At 36.2% G+C, this 22,246-nt stretch overlaps 1 protein-coding gene across 1 annotated transcript; it reads right to left on the reverse strand.

Annotated features, from left to right (window-relative positions):
• Window positions 1–5,426: 5,426 nt before the first annotated feature.
• Window positions 5,427–22,030, reverse strand: LOC144967941 (pyridine nucleotide-disulfide oxidoreductase domain-containing protein 1-like). The gene is made up of 12 exons (XM_078905740.1): window positions 21,866–22,030; window positions 16,066–16,146; window positions 15,060–15,179; window positions 13,722–13,793; window positions 12,892–12,948; window positions 12,075–12,148; window positions 11,279–11,442; window positions 10,703–10,939; window positions 9,773–10,014; window positions 8,724–8,861; window positions 8,019–8,091; window positions 5,427–7,011 (listed from the first exon to the last, which is right to left on the reverse strand). The coding sequence occupies exons 1-12, from the start codon at window positions 21,929–21,931 to the stop codon at window positions 6,836–6,838; spliced, it is 1,500 nt and encodes a 499-aa protein (XP_078761866.1). The 5' UTR covers window positions 21,932–22,030; the 3' UTR covers window positions 5,427–6,835.
• Window positions 22,031–22,246: the final 216 nt, after the last annotated feature.

Below are 22,246 nucleotides of genomic sequence, written 5' to 3' on the forward strand. Positions count from 1 at the left end.
AAGAAGAAGAAGAAAGAAGAAGAAGAAGAAGAAGAAGAAGAAGAGAAGAAGAAGAAGAAGAAGAAGAAGAAGAAGAAGAAGAAGAAGAAGAAGAAGAAGAAGAAGAAGAAGAAGAAGAAGAAGAAGAAGAAGAAGAAGAAGAAGAAGAAGAAGAAGAAGAAGAAGAAGTCAAATTTTGTATTCTAAAAATGAATACTACAAAAATAAAACAACTCTGATGATTGTGTAAAAACATTTATACAAATTTGAATTAACAACCTTAACATACAGCACTGGTGTATTGGTTACAATACTATAATTAGATGCTGTTTTTCGAGCCCGAACTGGTGGGTATTTGACTAAATTGTATATGATGATCAATAGAAATGACGTCATAATATAATCAGGCTACACAACGTAATAGTGTTGGAAATAGTTTTAGAAGATTGATAAGAGATCGCTTATGTAAGGTAGGGACAATCACATACAAATTATGCATGAGGGCTGTCATTTCAAATTGTGATAACAAGGTCACTGGGTTTTCTTTTTTCTATTTTCGGCCAGATCAGTTTGATTGAAGAATGACAGTTTTCCATCCAAATCGTTGAAATTCGTGTATTTGTAGCGTTTAGAGAACTATTATCCTTTTATGTTTCATGCTAGTATACCAGCAAAGTTACGGGTTTCATGTCGCATTCTATTCTGTAGAAAAAAATGGAGAGGGATGAAAGAGATTTATAAAACAAAACAAAATAACAAAAAGACCATCGTCATGATCTGAACCAATTAGCTAAATTGCCCGAGGCGATCTCAGGTTTCAGCAAACGTCATTTTGTTAAGTCCTTCAACTCGCACCGGAAACAGCAGACGACGCATGACTGGGTAAATAAAGTGACATGTTTGCCTTCAATACTCCGTTAGCTCGGCACCCTAATTAACCCTCGGGTAGGAAAAGTGACCACAAAATTATTGGAAAAAGGTGAGATAGAGATATAGATGGGGAGAAAGAGATAGACAAATAGCTGGAGAGATAGCTAGATAGATGGACAAAGATAGATAGATAGATAGATAGATAGATAGATAGATAGATAGATAGATAGATAGATAGATAGATAGATAGATAGAGAGAGAGAGAGAGAGAGAGAGAGAGAGAGAGAGAGAGAGAGAGAGAGAGACTGCAAATGCCACGGTAAAAAAATAGTAAGTGCCTTCAGAAATTATATAAATAGAAAAATATATTAATTATACTAATTATAATTATCGGATGAATAACAATACATATGACCACGGCACACGTTTGAGAAGTAAAACAGGGCTCACGACTCCTTTGTTTTAGGTCACTATTTGAACACCTCGAAATTAAGTTTGGGAAACAACAAATAGGGCTGTTGAAACGTAGAGGACATGGAGAAGGGGGGAAGGGGTAGTTTTGGGGAAGAGCATAAGCAGATATCAACAGAAATCTTAGGAGTGCCCAACCTGAGACCGCCCAAAGTCTAACCCAGACACAAGTGAGGTCACTACTAAAAGGGACACATTTTGTGATTTTTACAAAATGCATCCAAACCACAGAAACGATAAAAAGCAGAAGCTGATATCAACAACAATCTTCGGAGTGCCCAGCCTGAGACCGCCCAAAGTCTAACCAAGATACAAGTGAGGTCACTACTAAAAGGGACACATTTTGTTGATTTTTACCAAATACACCCACACCCAACCAGACCAGAACATCTTCTCTTACAAAAAGAAAGGAAAACAAAATAGTAACTAATACCCTCTGTCCCCGCCATATTAAAAAAAAAAATCTGCTCTAACACCCGCCTATTCTAACAGCCCATAGGATCGCCTGGGAAAGAACAAATCAATATTAAATAAAAAGAAAGAAAACAACTAGTCTAGAGCTGAGGAGTCATATTAGTGAGGGGGTTAGTGCGCATGTCCAGATAATATTGCTATTGTGTAGCAATCTCAAATGAGGATCTGCAAGATAGAGCCAATGTAAAGTCTCTGGAGAGTCTCATTAAAAGGAAGAGATGGCAATGGTTGGGGCCTGTTGTCAAGGAAGGCTCTGTGATGGACACCCAAAGGAAGTGATGTCGCCCCAAGGATACCTGGAAATGTACTGTCAAGAAGGGCTTAAAGCAGAGAGGACCTGTCCATTGAGTTGGACCCAAGAAAAGTGCCCGATTGACGGGATCAGGTGGAGATCCCTTGCGTCGCCTCAAATGCCAGCAAGTCCAGGATTGAATGAGTGAGTGAGTGATTGTGCGGCTTTGTAGCATGACACTTGATTTCTGACCTGTCGGTTCCTGGTTCGTGTCCAGATATATGTGGTTAAAAAGCTGAGACCATGGAAAAGGCTCTTTATTCACGCTCGCACCCCAGATTCAGATGTAAAAGGAGTACCTGGCTTGTAACAGACATACTTTTGCCCCCCCCCCCCAAAAAAAAAAAAAAAATATGTAAGATTGTCTTACAGACGTTGTCTTGTCCTATATGTTAAGTGAATTGGCTTGGGACCTATTGCTAAGCATTTTGAGCATCCGCCTCGAAACGGTATTAAGTCGGATTTTTCAATTTTGGGTTTTTGGTACCAAATCATAGCTTATTTTATGCTTTAAAATTTGATACCAAATTTATACAATTCTGATTATTCATTGCCGAGAAATGACCGTTTGAAGTAGGGAGAGTGTGAAAACCAAGTTTTGAGAAAATCGACTTTGAAGTGAGGCACCGTTTTCACGCACAGTCAAATCAATGGGCAAAGATAACTCCTTAGATACGGGCATCGAATATTTGACGAGAATAGTGAAATTTGGCATGAGCTTAGATTATACATTTAATAATGTACATACACATTTTTGAAATAATCCAATTATTACTTTTGTAGTTATTCATTATTATGTAAGATGTTCTTAAAACAAATAAAACACTGGGGGAAAAAATGCCGACAATTGCTCACGTTTTCAAGAATTTTTGATATTTAAATAAAGAATCAATGAAATAAGAATTATTAATGTGAAATTTTTGTCTTATTCAATAGAGAAAATAAGATTTCAAAATACCAAAAGTTAAAGAAGGGTTTATAATTTGAAAGTACAGTTTTGAAACTACGTGAAGCCGGGTGGGCAGGGAAAGAATTATCAAGAAGAGGATTAGAGAGGAAGAGATAGAATGAGAGAGTAAAATACACACACACACAGACACAAACACACACACACAGACACAAACACACACGTGTGAGAGAAAGAGAGAGAGAAAGAGAGAGATAAAGAAAGAGAGAGAGAGAAAGAGAGAGAGAGAGAGAGAGAGAGAGAGAGAGAGAGAGAGAGAGAGAGAGAGAGAGAGAGAGAGAGAGAGAGAGAGAGAGAGAGAGAAAGAAAGAAAGAGAGAGAGAGATATATAGAGAAAAAGAGGAGCGAAGGGGGAGGGGAGAGAGAATGCTTGTGTATTAAGAGGACGCGAGGGAAAAGATAAGACGAAGTACAAAGTTAAGAAGGGTGTTTATTGTGAAGTACAGTTTTGAAATAGAAGCGGGAGGAAAGGAAGTATGAAGGAGAGGTAGGAGGAGCAAGAATTGAGATGAGGGTTAAAGAAAGCAACAAAGATACAACAAGTCAACACAAACGGAAACGAATAAAAATTGAAGACAAGAAGGATTGAATTATAGAGAAAGGGGGATGCTTGGTTCATAAATCGTAAAATACATTGGGCATTTGTAGTATTCATCATGAATTTGAGGTCAAGAATAACATGCGCTGTGAGGCAGGAGGGGTGGGGCTTATTGTGTAGTGACTTACATTAAAACATGTTATTGAATCTCTCAAGTTTTCCTTAGCGTTCCATCACATTGTTCATTGTCTAAAAAGACCCCCCCCCCCCTTTTCTTTCAGTATACAAAGAAAGCACGACAAAACGAACACATCCATCTCTTCTCTCTCTCTCTCTCCACCTTTTTTATCTATCTATCTATCATCATCATCTATCTATCTATCTATCTATCTATCTATCTATCTATCTATCTATCTATCTATCTATCTATCTATCTATCTATCTATCTATCTATCTATCTATCATCTATCTATCTATCTATCTATCTATCTATCTATCTATCTATCTATCTATCTATACTATCTATCTATCTATCTATCTATCTATCTATCTATCTATCTATCTATCTATCTATCTAATCTATCTTACCTACCTATCTATTTATCCATTAATAGGTTTGTCTTTCTGTCTGTTTATCTATCCATTTCATTTTTTAGTTACACGTATTTCCATCGGGAGTTCATTAATTGTTGAAGGCTCTATTTATTATTCTGCTTTTGTACTTAAAATTAAATGTTTATCCTACAACAATCTCTGTAACTGTAAGTGTAAGATTAGGCAACTGTTGTCCTATTAAATCTTAGCATGTCCTATAATTTCATGAATAAAAAAAGAGGGACAAAGGAGGACCCTCACCTCGATCACCAATGCAGCTAGACAAAGAAATGCACGTGGTGTGTATCAAAATGCACAAACACACACATGTAAATCACGCATGCTGACGTCATGAAGCATCGCCCGAGCATTATGGCCTACAGCCACATCGCATGTGATGAGCGTTGACCAATCAGAATCATTCATTTGTAAGGTTGTCAGGGAAAAACCTAGACTTGTTTACAGTTTTTAAAGTTCATTATTGGTTGAACCATGACATTGTGGAAACAGTCATGCTTTCTCTGAGGTAGATAAAGACACGGCCTTTGCTGTGATATCTTACATCTTATTGGTGGAGAAAAAGACTCGGTATTACTAAGCCTTGGAAAGGGTGGCTATCTGAGAGAAAGTCAACTCTCGTTTTGAATGTGTCACTGATAGTTGCATTTTTAAACTTGAAATTTATATAACTTATCGTCAATGTTTATGTTGAATTATTATGTTTTCATGTAGAAAAATGATTGTAGTTTCTGAAACAACCAAAAACTGAAATTTGATCATTTTGACCTTTTGACCATTTCCACTTTAAAACCGATTTTCTTCATTTTCCAAATCCCGACTTAATACCACTTCGAGGCGGAGGGACACATATGTAGTGAATATTGCTCGATATAAAAGCTCACAATTTCTTTCTATTTTTTTTTCTCATTCGGATTGAGAAAATTGTAGCATGTTTTTCCTGAGGCTATAGACCTTGCCAATCATCCAACCATTTGTGTAGAATAGTGTTTGTGACTCTTCTTGTCACTACTGACAAAAGCGAGATAACTAACAGTAATTAAGAAACAACTATGAGCATTTTCAGTGATCTGTGATTGCTTAACAGACATACTTGAATGGAATCAAGAATAAGAAAAATAGTATCAGATATATATCATCGAAAAAGACTCTCAAAAACACGTTCAGGAATCAAATTGGACAAAGTAAAATGTCTAATGTTTAGATAAGAATACAAGAACACGGTTATTCAGGGCATTTATTTTACACTTTTATCACCATTATTATTATATTTAATTTTAATATATTTAAAAAGGCAAATATAATTATTATCACAGTCAGCTTTGATACGTGCATTGAAAACAAAACCACACAAAGTTCTAAGTTCAAAGGAAAATGATGGGGATCACACAGTTCAAAATCAGAAGACATTTATTTGAATAGCATATAAGAGTGTGGACTTTGTTGTTTTGTTTTTGTTTTAAAGGGTTTTTAGGCGCTTGGAACACATTTAGATTATATCAGCGCCAAGAAAATGGAAGAAAATGGCTATAAAAAAATTATTGAATTACAATCAAAGCACCCGAGAATAAGTAAGACAAAGGGGAATTGGTTCAAATATGGAAACGATCTAGATTCCAAGAGCATACCATCAATATGCTTAGTTTGAGATCATCTAAAAGTCTCATCTAGACAACAGCACAGGATCCCAATAAGAGGAATACACTCAAAAGTTTACAAGATATGTTCAAAACAAAATATATAACTATCAGTACATAACAGAGAGGTGATTTACAAGCTAAGGACTCCATCAATGGCCAGGATAAAACGAAGTAATCCCATTCCGAGACAAAGACAGAAAGCAACTTAGAAAACAGTTATAGGGGATTGAAGACACAAGAAATCTTCTGCCCACCATGGGAGATCAAAAGATCCCACCCAGATTGTTCACTTTCGGTTGGGAACTGGGTCTAATTCAGAACATTAAGAAACTTTTTTTAAGGAGGCCTGATCCTTTTAGATATTATTTTTTATTGTTTTTCTTTCGGCTTTGTCAGGCAATGAGCCAAACTTAGCACAAAAACCTAATCAATTTTTCCCCCATATTGGGTCAATTTTCAACTGTAGTAGCAGTGGCAGGGACACAGAGATATCTGTAAGTACACAATGTCAGACTTCATCGACCCATCAAGAATTAGGTAAATAAAAATAAAATACTTAAGTATTTATTAACATTACACATACATTTAAATCTCACATGCACAATTCACTGTGCTTATTACATGTAACAATGCTCTATTCTATTTATCTATCAGCAAGCAATTTGGAACCAAAGATCTATTTCATGAAGTACAAGTAACCTGTTAGGCACCATTCATAGACTGGCACACTACAATAAACGTCATTGCATAAAGCTGGCCTACTTGTTCATATTTGAGTCGATTGGGGTAATATTTATGGGGAGCATTAATCCAAGATTAGACGCTAAAGCACTTTGCTTTCATTGTCATCCAGCTGATTGTTGTCCGTGCACAATGCTGCTTGGTAATGTAACCAAGACGGATCAGTGCACTGACTGGGTCATCACAACATGACATAAAGTCAGATCACGAATAGAGTGCTTCACATATTTCAATTCCATGTCCTCCTAAATTCAATCAAAGAAATCTTCGATGTCAACAGCTGGGTCAAGTAGATGCTCTTTAAAGGGAGATAAATCCATTTGGTTCAGAATAAGATTCTCAAATGTTTCTTCTAGATCTGTTTCCCCCACCAAAACAGCCCCCACTAGGCGGTTGTCTACAAGAACTGCCTTTACATATTCCATACCTGGAATAAAACAACAAAAATACTTTAATAAAATCATCAATCATTTATTTTTTCTGTTTGTTTGTTGCTTTAGGTCTCTTCCAACACAATTGAGGTTATATGAGAGACCGCTGAAACAAAAAAAAACAAGCAATCTAACACTAACAAAAATAGTACAAATGTAAATCAAAATCATAACCTAAAGATATCGTAAGCTAAATTATAAATAACCAAGAACAAACAGGCAGAAGATTTACAGAAAAAAAAATATCCCCTGTCAAAAATACAATCACAAACCAAAGAAGCAGGATAGGCTAGTAAAGAGAAGAAGAAACGACATCACTATCGGATCGTACACCCATGCGAACATCATAGGTATACGATTCAAGGGTGATGCTCCCATCCAACCACCCGCCATCAATCATTTATTTCTTTGATCAATATTAGTAGTAGTAATAGTAGTAGTAGTAGTAGTAGTAGTAGTAGTGGTAGTGGTAGTAGTAGTAGTAGGCTACATCTCCATGCAGGACGTTTCCAGCCAGTCTATAAATTCTTCACCACAACTGAGGACAGCCTCGAAACATCCCGTCAATTTCGTCACAGGACAATTAATCACGTCAATCACTAAGTAAATCTTTATTTACCTTATTGGATAAATAATAGGATTATATCACTTTGGAAAATAAAAACTACCCCCCCCCCCTCCCCCCGAAAAAAAGAATTAAAAAATCAGATATTTAGTCAGATTAAGTCATTTAGATGAAAATTGAATGAAAAGGTAAAGGCAATGTCAATTCCCTTTTAAAACTAAATGGAATACCCTAATTGGAATCATTTAAAATCTACTAAGGGGGGGGGGGGAGAGAGAGAGAGAGAGAGAGAGAGAGAGAGAGAGAGAGAGAGAGAGAGAGAGAGAGAGAGAGAGAGAGAGAGAGAGAGAGAGAGAGAGAGAGAGAGAGAGAGAAGAGAGAGAGAGAGAGAGAGAGAGAGAGAGAGAGAGAGAGAGAGAGAGGGGGGGGAGTTATTACCTTTGGTATATCGTAGCAAGATCTCATAGTTGTCCCCTAGGCCCTGGGAGTTGAATTTTCCCAGTAAAATTACCTGTCAATGCAATGGAAATTATGTGGAATTATAACATAAAAACTGAGACGAGGGGAACACCTATAAGCTACTTTAAACTATGGACCATAAAAAATATTGAACAAATTTCACATATAAGTATAAAATCGTAATAAAAACATTTCTTGGGATTCAATCCTTCCTTCAGCCAACAAATATGTCTTATGTTTACTAGTGAAGAGTTTAAGCCTGAAATATACGATACGGAGTAGTTCATTTTTTTTGGAGTTGTTAAATATATTCATTTTTGTTCAAGATTGTTGCACTATTACATACCACTTCAATGTTGTTAGGAAAACGGTTTACAAAGGTGGACTGTCAAATTGTCATGTCAATGACTCGATTCCAATGTAATTTACATTAAGATTTGTAAAGAAAAAAAATAAATATATAAATAAAATTAAAATAAATTAATAAAATAAATAAAAAAATAATTCCTTTCTTAATTTTGTAGGAGAAATTCTTATGTCCTGAAATAAGCAGTTTTAGCGGCATTGCAATATATGCTAATTCCTTGTTCAAGGAAAAAACAAGCATGCCAAAAAAATCTCAAACATCAGTCGACTGGATTCTGTAAACTAATAAAGCACAGCATAGGAAGAACCTGAGTATACCTTGAAATTGAAGAAAGTGGTCACATGTGCAAATAATTCAAAGCAAAAGTCCATGGGAGTGACTTCCCCATTGGTGTGACCAACCATACACTTGGCAGCATAGCAACCCATTTGGCGGGCTTGAGACCAAAGACGCATCTGTGAGAACGACAGTGTGTAAGCAAGCCAGTTCACAAGTTTGTCACAGAAAGCAAATACAATATCCATATTATTTATTAAAAAAAAAACAAAAACAAAAAAAAACAAAAAACCCAAAGAAAAAAAAAAAAAAAAAAGAAAAGAAAAATCCCAACTTCGAGACAAAAAGAAGATGCAAGACTTTCACTCTGTTTTACATTACGTCATTACACTGGGGATCAGACTATGTTGTGTCGTTGACATTTTTTACTCAGCTGACTGCTCTAATATGCCAATACTGCCGTTTTATTGAAGAATACAGAATGTGCTATTTGGTTACCATTGTATATACTGTGTTTTTTTTAAAACAACGGCAGAATAGAGATAAGGCTAAAATTTTTCTAAGACTGAACTTTTTATGTTTATCCCATAACCTGTCAAATAAAGAAATTTAAATGTAGATAATGTTACCCTATATCTCAATTTGGTATTATTTAAGGGATGAACCAGATAATAAAAGTGTAGTTAAAACTTAAAACTAAGTTATCGATGGTGAAAGTTGAAAACCATGTAGTTAAGTCCAAAAAGACTTGTTTTATGAAAATGACAGCAAACACTGGCACTCGTGTTCTGTCCCAGGGAAGGCTTTTTGAATGCACATTAACCCACTTGATTGTAGTATGAATGAGTATGAATGTGCAATAAGGGCACCTATCAGTTGACATGTAATGAATAGAATGGAAACTTGATATCTCATAGTCGTTTGTTGAAAAAAGATGGAAACATTCTAAAGCATACTTTAACCTCTAACAACAGAAATACCAGGTACAAATGTGTGGATATTTTATATGTATTCCCTTTAAAAAGAAATAAAATGGAAATTTGATGCATTTATCCGATGACAATAAAAACATGAAGGTAGTTATACAGACCTGCAACCAGTGCGGTGATGGTTCCCAAGTAGCTGTACAAACATCTCCAGCCGCATAAATATTTTTTTCCGAAGTTTCCATGGATTGATTGACTTTAATCCCTCCATCATCAGCAAGTTCCAAATGGTTGCCAGGCAGGAAAGGGTCAACAAAAGGAGTGACACCTGTAGCACTGATGATGAGGTCGCAACCAAATGTCTTTTGGTTGGATAATGTAATGTAAACTGGCCAATAGGATTGATCTGGAAGGTTTGATGGAAAAAAAAAACCCCAAAAAACTTTTGGGTTATCAAATCCAATTTGGACTTCATGAAAATAAAAATAAAATTAAGATAAGAAAAATAATAATAAAAACACAATTTTCTTTATTTATTCTGGAAATCTATGGTTAAGCTTCAAAGATGACAATTCAGTTTCGAGCTTTACTTGATTAAGAAAAAAAAAATATGCTGAACTTAAAGCAATTTCAAGCACATCCTGTGGGTGTTTATGCAACACAATATGTCAGTCCCTACCATACATCCTCTCCGTAATTGAATTGAATAGTTTTGACTCTTTTGAAATAATCTTCTTTCAGTTTCACATCTTAGACCAAGATCACTCTTTAACCAATGACACAACGTGTCTTAAATATTTGATAAAACTATTCAGACAATTAATTTCATGCTATTAATAAAGTTTACTCACTCAATCCTGGAGATTTTTGCTACTTTTCAAAATTGGAAAAAATGTATTAAAAATGAGCATGTACATATTTATATAGTTTTATTCAACTATCATTAACATGCAAAAACTAAAAAAAAAAGATCTTTGATACTATGCCTTTAATTTGTCTCATAAAAATGTAATAAATAGGCATGGGATAAAAGTAACCCGGGTAAACTACAGATATAGTTGGTGTTAGGGATGAGTGAGTTAAGATTGTCATACCTTTGGAGTCATGGCCTTGCACTTGGCTTTTGATTGTTTCCTCCTCCAATCCAGCCTGTTGGAATTCATCACTGGATAAAATTGCTGCAACCTCCACTTCATACTCCACCTGGACGTTATGAGATAATGCCTGGTCAGCACCTCTGATGTGTAGATTGGAGGCCCAATCAGGGCCCAATGCTCCTCCCATGAAGGATGATGTTGAGTTTTCGGGCAGTGATGAGGATTTAGATTCTTCTGTTGGAAGGTCGAATAAAAAGTATGTCATAAAAATAAAAATGTTATTGTATTGCTTCTTCAAACCAGACACAGGCTACAAACAAACAATTTATAATGATTTTTCAGAAGAAAAAAAAATGACTCTCAAGCAATAAATCTGTGTTAACTCAAAATGCAAGATTTCCATGCTTATTTGAATGAAAGGTGCTCAGAATGGATGTTGTCTAACTGTTACTTAAAAGACGAAGAAAAAGAAGAATAAGAAGAAGAAAAAAAAAGAAGAAGAAAAAGCGGAAGAATAAGGAAAATGAATGAATGAATGGATGAATAACCGAATTTCAAGAGCACATCAAGTACCTGTGGTATACTTAAGTCTTTTCGACACACCCCCTCCACCACCACCATCCTTGTCTTTATTGAGATGCTCCAAAAGGAACTGTCCTGCCCCTGCATCTACAAAAGTGTTGGCAATGGATTTGTCCTTGATGGCCCAGATCACCTCACAACCTTCCAACTCATGTCTGGGAAGAGATGAAAAAAAAAAAAAAAAGAATATAGAGGGGTGAGATGGCCAAGTAGATATCACTTTCACAAAGAAGACCGGGGTTCTATCTCCACTGTCATCCTCTCTACCTTTCTCTTTGAACGAGAAATTTTGCCCCGGTGCACACATTGCAGTGTTACACTGTGGCTGATGCATAAGTCATCTCATTCTTTTTCTGAAGACAGACCCATCAATTTAATCACAATTGTGTGGACAGAGGGGTTAGACAAAATCCTGAACTGAACACTTGATCAAAGCAAAAACTTTGCTATTAAGGTAAACTGATCTATCGAAATTCCCTGTCCAGATTTGAAACTACATCAGCTGGTTGTTACATGTGATATGTAAAGCAAAGGCAAAGTTAATTCAATATCAAATTTAAAAACAAAATCTATGTATAATAAAACGTTTTCTACATTAGCTGGTTAATATCCCATCGTATAAATATGATTTTGAAATAGCTGTTTCCAAATTTCAATTTATCTTTCTGCTGAATATTATGTAGAATTCTAAAATACATTCAAAACCAGATTCAATGCAAGATAATCCACTCAAAAAATGATACAAAGGATATTCATAACAATATTTAGATCATAGAGAAAGACTCACACCAACTCAGTAGCTATCCCACCATTCCCTACAATGACCACACGTCTGGCTGTCTCCAGTCTTGTCTGTAACGTCTGAGGATAGTTGGAATCAATGATTGAGGATGATCACGACATGATGATGTCAATCATTTGATAATTTCAATTCTCTCTCATTGTAGGACGTAAGGATGAGAAAGAAAAAGAAAAACAAAAAAAAAAAAAAAGAAAAAAACCCCAAAAAAACAACCAACATTTTTTTCTCCAGATGTTCAGGTAACCAATTTCATTGTTTTACTATAATCAATGCACTAAACAATATTTAATTTATTTCCTTAGTGGACCATGTGAAACCAAGTTTCTATTTCACACAGAACAAGCCACTTTTAGGCACACTTTTTTGTACTAATAATCTTACCATCCCTCCGCCACCTATCTGCGAGATACTCAATCATACTTGAATCGAATGAGACAATGTGAGTAAAATGGTTTACTCAAGGACACAAAGCCTGGGCAAGTTTTGTGATCAGTTACCTGTCCAGTCACTAGCCACAATTTTTACAATTTCTAATCAGTAAAAGGTAAGATACTGTTCTACTACACTATTGATACTAAAAAGATACAACACCAGCAGGATTGAGATTTTAATAATGATTTATTTGAATTGGTGTCATTACCCAAAAATAAAAGCCTTTTATATAGATTAAACAGAGATCCCACTTAGTCAAATTCGTGCTGAGAATAGCTTTTACTAAAACTTTTAAACTCCTAGTTGTCTTGAATACTGCGGATTAGTAGGTCTTTTGGCCATTTCAAACCATAGATCACGTCAGACTAACCTGAACACTTTCTGTATCTCTGATGCCGATGACATATGGATTGGTGGAAGAAATCAGCTGTTGGAAATACATCATATACAACAAATAATCATATTTTCGTATTATATCATAGAAATATTTTTTTCTTGAGTTTGGAATCTCTAACGAGTACCAATCACAGTACAACCTTGATGGTTTGTGTTTGGAACAAGTTCAGCATTCCAAAATACAAAAGACTGAGAGTGCATTTATCATTCTCCTCTAATATTTCAACTTGGTCATTTCCACTTAAAAGATTCCCTTACAAAATCCATCATGTAGTCTGCTATGCTTTAGTGGAAATTGTCATTGGATAGTTTACCTGAAATCACACATGTGGTCAAGTTATAGTTAGATCTTTTTTATATTAATCAATCATTGATTTTGTGTGAAAAGTTATTGACTATCTGGAAGTATCAATTTCAAGAAAAATTATCCTCCAGAGTTATATGGTCTCTGTAGCCAGATAATATTCTGATTTCTGCAGTTTATATGCCAGAAAAAATTGCTTGCTAGCCCCAGGATAGGATGCAAATCAATTGCAAATTACTTTCAACCAGGTCTAAAGACTCTGAATCACTTGATTGGACAAAGGATATTATTGATATTAACTTAATTAGCTGAGTGTATTATTGCTATTCGTGTAATTTGCTGCATTTATGTGACAAACATTTAGAATGATTCTAACGCTAAGTAAGGAATAAAAAGAATGACTTTAATTCTTTGGGTATAAGTAGAAAGCAAGTAGTTATAAAATATGTAATAAACAAAAAAAAGGAAACAAATTATAAAAATGAATGAATAAAACTGACCTTAGGTTTACCCCCTGTACAAATACATAATTTGTCATAACAGACACGCTCTCCAGTTGAAGTCTTCAGGGTCTGAAAGATGAATAAGATAAAATGAAAACCTCTATAGTCCATATGAGCAATTCATTACCATGATCGATTCATTAAAAAAATGCAAAAATTTTCCTTTATCTTTATCAGGCCAGTTGGAACCAAATTCCACTTGATCCTGGTGTCATGTCAACGTGCTGAAAACAGAATTTTTGTTCAAAAATTAGATTTGACTACCTTGACATTTAAGGAACTACATTTTTTCCTTGACTAAACTCAAATTTCATGAAATTCAATGAATTTCATGAAATTCAATTCTCATCATCTGCTCACCCAGAAAATAATACCAAACTGAGGTGAGGTCATATATACGTATTCTTGTGTGTTACTGTTTCTGATTTATTTACGTCAGAAATAGGAAGAGAGTCATCAGTGAAGAAAATTCGAGTTCATTCAATATATAGACTCTTTGTGAGAAGAAGAAATTAATTGTCTTTAAATGATGATTTAAAAAAAATTATGCAACAATGTACCCTTAATTCATCCCCATGGGGAAATTTGTCTTTAGGGTAAATTTCAAGGAAGACTGAAATATCCCAGTTATCAGTTGCAGCGAAGTATTGCACGTGAGTTGGAGTGAGATGACTTACTCAAGGCCACACAATGTGGTGGATGGGGCTCAAACCCAGTCCGTTTCAGAGTATGAAGCGAAGACCTTACTGCTGTGCCATACTGCTCAATGCCAAATGACATATGCATGGATATCAGTATGAACATTAGATAGTCACTTAACTGTTAGGAAAAAACAGTAGTAGACATATTTAGTCACTAACAACAGCATGATAAATTGAATATTGACTTCATATAAATGACCAAGCAATATGATGTTTTATCATGTGATACAGTCAAGCAACATTAAGCAAATGACAGTCAATGTATTTTGAGTAATAATGACAGCCCAGCCCTGTATAATTGGTAAGCACTTTTCACACATTAAAAAAAAATATTAAAAAATTTGCTTTATACAGCGCAATATCCACTAAATGTGCTCAAAGCATTTTACAAGGAGTCCCTGGTCAACAGCAACATTTAACATGTAGGACGGGACATGCAGCCTTCCCAAGAGAGTCAGGAGTGAATGAGTACCTAGTGACAGGCAGTGATGGATATTAGAAGAGTACTTTAACAAAAAGGAGCTCCTTGTGGCCTGCCAGGGGAATAAAAGAAAAGCATTCAAGGGGCTTAAAAAGTTGAGTCTTTGGAAATGCATTCTCTGATTAAGATGAATTATTTATTTACTGATGTTACCTTGTCCTGGGCACATAGAGATTCGACTGCTGAATGAATGACACGGATATTTTTGTGACTTTCTCCAGCCGATGAAAGGGGTTGTTCTTCCACATCAAATGTTTCTCCCGCCCTTGTAACCTGAAAAGAAACCAAAAAAACAACATACACAGGTTAAACCGCGACTAATATACTTAAACTGAATATGACAGCATAAAAAAACAAAGGAGCAAATGCAAAATAAAACATTTAAAAAAAACAAAATAGTATTACAAACATTATATTAACCGTTTTTTTCTCTAGCATTGTTTGTTGGCTAATGAAGGGTTTGAAACAACAAGCAAACAACAACAAAAAACTCCTTGTTACACTTTATGTTCTTTTTAGTTTTCCTTTATTCTTTCATTCACTGATTTCTAACCTTCACTTTTATTTTAAAGTCCAGAGCTTAAGACAGATTAGTATTTATTTCATTCTGTGTTAAATTTTTTAGTGCAGAATTTAATTCAATAGCGCAAGTGTGCATTTGGTATTTGATTGTTGATTGTTTCAAACATTTTTCATCTAAATTTAGTGAAGACATGTAACTGAATCTAAAATAGAAAATATAGAATATAAAAGATTTTGTTGACTAGCCACAGCTAAGCTGGATCTTGTAATACAGTCAGTGAATGGGGTACTTCACAAACATTAACCCACTCGACAATGTGCATATGTGCAAATGGCTATAGTAATAGGCCACGACATAAAACAATTTAATAAAATAAACAAGCACACTGGAGTGTAATGAATAAAAATTTTGATTTCTATGGTCAGCGGAAGACATAAAATGAAAATATTCTCTTCAGATGAGTATCTAATCTTTTAAAATCTATTTCTTTGATAAAATGACAGACAATATTTGTTTTCTTATTCCCATGACTAGGATCATGAAGCTCCTCAGTATTTTATACTCAATGATATACCTTTAATATTTACTCTCTGCGCTGACTTGAAAACACAATGGCATGATATATCATTGTCTTACCTGCACGAAATTGGTGACTTTTTTAATGAGTGGCGAAGCTGAGATCAAGGTTATTTTGGCTTCAGAGTGTAGAAAAGCAAGCTGGGAAATAAGAATGCAAAATCAATAGTATGGCAATGAAGTAATGTATTTACCATAAATCTATGTCCATGATTCATTAAAACCCATACTCATGATGAAACTGCAACACTTTTCTTTAAACATCCCACAAAAAGTAGATTATAACATGGGCTAGTTTAAAATTCAATGTGTTCGGGACAGCTGATGTTCTGGGAAAGTTTTTTAGTGACAGTGGTTTTCCGTTGCCTTCCGTCATTGTCATTAGTAGAATTTAAATTATTGCAGTTTAATTTGACTGAGTTGTTTTTGATCTTTTTTGTTTGTTTTTGTTTCCTTCCACCTTTATTTCCTCTTTTTGTTATTTTTCTGTATGTCGTTGGAGGGCAGAATATGAATAGCATAAGATACGCAGAAGATGGTACTCTGATGGCATACTTTCCTGAAAACGTGCAGAAAATTTTAGATATACTGGTGTGCAGAAGTGAAGAGACGGGCCTGAAACTAAATGTTAAGAAAACTGAATGCATGGTGGTCTCAAAGAAGGACAACAACACGACACATCAAGCAAATGACAGACCATCAAACAAGTAAAGAAATTTAAATATTTAGGCACTATCAGTACCCATGACGCATGTGACATAGAGGGTATAAAACAAAGAATAGCAATAGCAAAAGACGTGTTCCATAAAATGCGATCAGTTGTGTCAAACAACAACCTACAGTTGAAGATCAGAATGAAGGTAGTAGAAACATATGTTATAAGTACCCTTTTATATGGTTGTGAAATGTGGATGCTTGACAAAGATTGTATGAGGAGGTTAGAGGCTTTTGAGATGTGGATTATAGAAGAATGTTGAGGCTATCATGGACAGACAGGTATACAGATGAGGAAGTGTTGGAGAAGGTGAGAATCGATACCATCGGAAAGAGGCAGTTATGGTTTCTGGGACGTGTGGAGAAGAGACGGAATAGAAAAGTTGGTAACATCTGGGATGATTGAAGGGAAGAGAGCAAAAGGAAGACAAAGAATGACATATCTAAATAACCTAAGAATGGCCAAATGTGATTTAAAAAGCAACACAGAATTCATGCTCACCGCAGAGGATTGTGATTCGTGGAGACAGCTGACCGGCAACGTGCTCAAGAGCACAAGGATGATAATGAGATTAAAATAAAATAATCATATAATTCTAACCCTATGAATATGCCAAAAGACAGCATTACAACATTATACTTACTTCTGTACTGCCTGGCCCTCTATGTACCAACAAGATGTTCCTTCTTGCTCTAAAACTAAAAGTATTTGGCAACACTGACCATTCAATGATATTTAATTAAAAGTTAAAAATGATGCCATTCCACCACAACATCAAAAGATATCGTCGCCTAGGCATTCCACGAAGTGAGCAAATTGACAGGGGTTAATAATCTTGCCCATGGAAAAAAAATAAAGTGCCTGAAGCGGGCTCGAACCCAGGACCTTTTGAGTCAGAGTGCAAGTCAGATCGTGTTTTGCTTTTTACACTATAACATCATCAATTACCTACTACACAATCACCACCACCGCCATCACCACATAAAAAAATAAATAAATTGAGCTTTATATAGCGCAATATCCACTAAATGTGCTCAAAGCGCTTTACAAGGGGTCCCTGGTCAACAGCAACATTGAACATATAGGATGGGACATGCCGCCTGTTAGGCGATATTACAATTTTTCGGACAAAGACAACGCTGTTAACGGCCAGGTACTCATTTTACACTTGAGTACGGTGAGAGAATGTGAATAAAGAGTCTTTTCCAAGAACTCAGCTATGTGCCGAGCACAAGGCTCGAACCCAGGACCTTCCGATCCGAAAGCGAGTGTCATACGACAAGACCATATAGCCGCACATAATCATCACTACTGCTACTAGATACTACTATAAAAAAACCCAAAGCCCCCCCCCCTCCAAAAAAAACACCAGCTTTTATATAGCGCAATATTAACTAATAAACGAGCTCAAAGCGCTTTTACATGGGGTCCCTGACCAACAGCACATTCATTTAAATTTAACATGTAAGACGGGGTATGAAGCCTTTTCGGCGATATTACAATTTTTTTTCGGACAGAGACAACGCTGTTAACGGCCAGGTACTCTTTTTACACCTGAGTACGGAGAGAGAATGTGAGTGAGTAAAGAGCCTTCTCCAAGGACTCAACTATGCGCCGAGCGAGGCTCGAACCCAGGCCTTCCGATCCGAAAGCGAGTGTCATACCACTAGACCACATAGCCGCACTACTACTTCTAATACTACTACAACACTATCACAGCCACATCGTTATCAATATTTCAGTGAGTGTAGTGTAGTGTGACAAATTGAGAAGAAGTAGTGGTAGAGACGTGAGCCGGTGTTACCAATACTTAGCTTCTATACCACGACAAATCATTCGTTTGGACAAAAAAATAAATAAAAAACTTACCGCTTACCGTCAAAAGCAGTTTAGATTTGAAGATGTATTTGTTTTCTATCAAAAAACATTCGGTACTAGACAATCCTTGATGAATTTCAAAAGTTGTGTTTGAAATTATATCCTAAATATTTTCATGATTCATTCCTCACGAAATCGTGGAGGCTTACGTCTGTTTTCAAGGTGCCGCCCAAGGTTTTTAAAAAAGTTTATTGAGAAAAAGATACGGAAAAAAGTGTCCATAGATAGGTATGCAATTTGGTGCATTAGTGCAGTAACAATTGGTGCGCAAAATTAGTTTGTAGCGGATGCGAGACTGCGTGTGTGTGTATGTGTGTGAGTGTGTGTGTGTGTCTCTTTCTTTTTTTTTTTTTTGGGGGGGGGGGGGGGGGGGGAATGCCTGCGTACACGGTAACGGGGCATCTCGCCTCAGGATCTACGTACACGTAAACTGGTTTACCGTTGCAACACAAGCAATAGATGGTCCTCGCTGTTGTGACCGCGCGCGCACGTGTGTGTGTGTGTGTGTGTGTGTTATTTTTTTTTTAAATCAAAACAATTTTAACCATTAATGGCGAGATTCGATCTTACACTCCCCAAACTCCAGATCTTAATGTTATCATTAAAAGACAAGCTTTGCGATTTATAGTTTAATTGAAGCCCGAGTCGAAATATACTCTTACTACTGCTCTCTTGGTGGAAATGATTTATTCTGCATAAGCAATCTGGAGAAAAAAATCAGTGTCACTGTAAAAGGTTAAAATTTCACGAAGTACGCACTGCTGTAACAATATTTTGATCTACGTCATCAGGCAACCCATTGTTTCTTTCATCTTTTCCCATTCCCCCACCCATCTCTCTCTCTCTCTCTCTCTCTCTCCCTTTCTCTCTCTCTTGTCATAGTGTTATCCCTTCCCCTTCCCATCTCATTGTAAAATGAAAACGTTCTGCTGTTTGCAGATACATGTATGATTGTTTTGTTTTTTCTCTCTCACTAGGCATTTGAAAAAAACAAAACAACTTAACCTTTTAAAGGCGAATATCAATCTTACTTGGGCCAAAAATAAAATCTTACCGTTTTCATCAAAAGACAAAAAAAAAATACAATTTTAAAACATGAGCTTTTATATAGGGCAATATCCATCCAATGTGCTCAAAGCGCTTTTTATCAATATTCTTACTGCTCTTATGGTGGAAACGTTTTTTTTTTTTTTCTGCGTTAAAAAATAATAATAAATGGAGACTATTATTTGAAAACGAAAAAATCAGAGTCACTGACAAAGGGTTAATTGCAGTACTCCTGCATCCTGTGAGACTCCTGCGGCACTTGCTAATCATAAAAAAGGAACAATGTCCCAAATCTCAAACCACCACCGTGGAAAAAGAAACAAAAATCCATAACCATCAACAAGAAAAACATTCGAAGCAATAATGACAATGCTCAAACCCTAAAGATGATCGATAAAAAATACCCAATGACCAACTGGATAAGAGTTTATACAGATGGCTCAGTTTCCGGCCCCCTCATGAATGGAGGTGCTGGTGCACTCATACACTGGACAGATAAAACAGAAACAAAAATATCTGTATCAGTGGGTTCAATGTGCACAAGTACTAAAACTGAAGAAAAAGCCATCCTCAATGCAACAAAAGAACTATCCAGAGATCACAGAATATACGGGAAAAATGTGGTTTACTTGACAGACTCTGATGATGCTCTCCGGTCTATTGAAAATTACCAGGACTCTGAAGCCGCACACACTGTGGAGGCCCTTGAGGGCTTATCTGATAAAACAGGAAAAATTGTGCTGCAGTGGATTCCAAGTCATGTAGGTATATATGGAAATGAAATTGCCGATCAACTGGCCAAAGAAGGAGCCCAGAAGGAACAACCGAAGTCGTCAATCACTTACCATCAGCAAAAGAAAATAATAAAGCTAAAAATAGACAAAGAAAGGAATGACACACACCTAGAACACAACAAGCAGGATCCAATCCATGCCATTCAGCGAAGTAGCCAAGTCACTCTATTCCGCCTCCGAACAGGACACAATAGACTAAGAGGACATATGTTTACAAAGCTAGGTATTGGAACAACCCCTTATTGCCCATGTGGAACCGACCATGAAACCACTTTACATGTGCTTATGGATTGCCCATTATACAACGTGCAACGTTCGAACCACTGGGTCACCCCTACAACACTCAACACAAAGCTCTATGGTGAGGCTGAGGACCTAAAGCGGACCACAGACTTCATAGCAGATGTCGGACTGCAGCCATAGATGTCCATCAGAGGAACGAAGAAGAAGAAGAAGAAGATAAAAAAGGAAATAGCAATCAACAATACTAACCTGAAAAAAAAATTATGGGGGGCGGGGGAAGAGAGCAAACCCAGTAGCAATGCAACCTTTAGCGGCGAAATTCGATCTTTGACCTAACACCAAATCTTCTTTCATCAAAAGACAAGTAACAGCAAAACGATTATAGACAATTGAAGTCCGAGTTGCGATAGTCTGACTGCTCTCTTGGTGGAAACGCTGTATTCCTTGTTAACAGTGATAAAGATAAAAGCAAACTATTATCTGAAAGCAAAAAATTTGCTTCTCTGTTAAGGGGTTAAGAACACCAGCCAGCATCGTTGATATGCTCTACGTCACCAAGGTCACTAAGCGACACGTCTCCCTTTCGTCTTCATGCAACACCCCCCCATCCTCCCCCCCCCCCCTCCACTCTCACGGTGGTGGTGGCGGCGGATAAAAAAGGCCTTTTTTTCTTTCATTCAATCAACTTGACTGCTGGTGGACCCTAGGCCTCTCTACAAGTACAAGAAATAATACTCACTTTTTCTCTGCTCCTACGAAAATATCTACCCCCCACCAGTCTAATTATTTGTAGCAGACGACAAATTTCTCAAAACGGTCACGTGACACTGTAAAAACAACACAGGAAGTCCATGAAAGCTTATTTACGGCATTTCCTTTGAACCGTGTAAACAACAAAATTTCGTTTTCATTCAACTCAACGGGTCAGATTGGCCGGTATTTTTTAACGAACTAAAGTTCTGAAAAATCAAAATGTTTCTTAGAAAGTTGAAAGATGCTAGTTTTTGAAACAGAGGTAGGTTTTTAAAAAAAATCTTTATATTTTACGTGAATGCATGCTCAAGGCGAGTTGGACGTTCAGCGGAGGTTGGTAGGCCAAAGGCCCACCTCTCTAGTGGTAAGTGAGATTGAGAGGAGGAAAGTGAAAGCCAGCTCAGCAGAGTTAAGAGGCCCCGCTACTTACAGTTTCAATACAAGTTACTCCAGCAATGCCTCCACCTACAACAACATAATGAACAGCCTCTGACATGGCTCGAAAATTTAACTTGAATCAAAAGAAAGAAAGAGAAGTATTTTTTTCCCTAACTTCTGGAAACGAAAGTACTATTCATTTCATTCATTTCGCATTATCTTCCCTTGTTTTTGAAGTGATTGTGATTCCAATTTAAAGACTCAAATTCAAAGAAACTAAATTTTTAAAAACCCAAAGGAATGTACCTTTCATGTCTTGTATTTCCCTTATTTCCCTTATTTAGAGTATATTTCTCTTTTTTCCTACAAAATAGATATTCTCCATATTAAGAAAAAATAAATGCCAAACATATTTACAAATTCATTGAGACAA

Source organism: Berghia stephanieae, chromosome 3 (assembly GCF_034508935.2).
Source record: "Berghia stephanieae isolate SIO BIC M18660-M18661 chromosome 3, UCSD_Bste_1.3, whole genome shotgun sequence".
NCBI classification, from domain to species: Eukaryota; Metazoa; Mollusca; class Gastropoda; order Nudibranchia; family Aeolidiidae; genus Berghia; species Berghia stephanieae.

Coding starts and splice junctions, on each gene's coding strand:
- LOC144967941 (XM_078905740.1), bottom strand. CDS start 21,931: ATGTCAGAGGCTGTTCATTATGTTGTTGTAGGTGGAGGCATTGCTGGA. Junction 10,015..10,702: donor GCAAGGCCATGACTCCAAAG/GTATGACAATCT, acceptor CAAACCTTCCAG/ATCAATCCTATTGGCCAGTT. Junction 8,092..8,723: donor CCACTTTCTTCAATTTCAAG/GTATACTCAGGT, acceptor TTGCATTGACAG/GTAATTTTACTGGGAAAATT.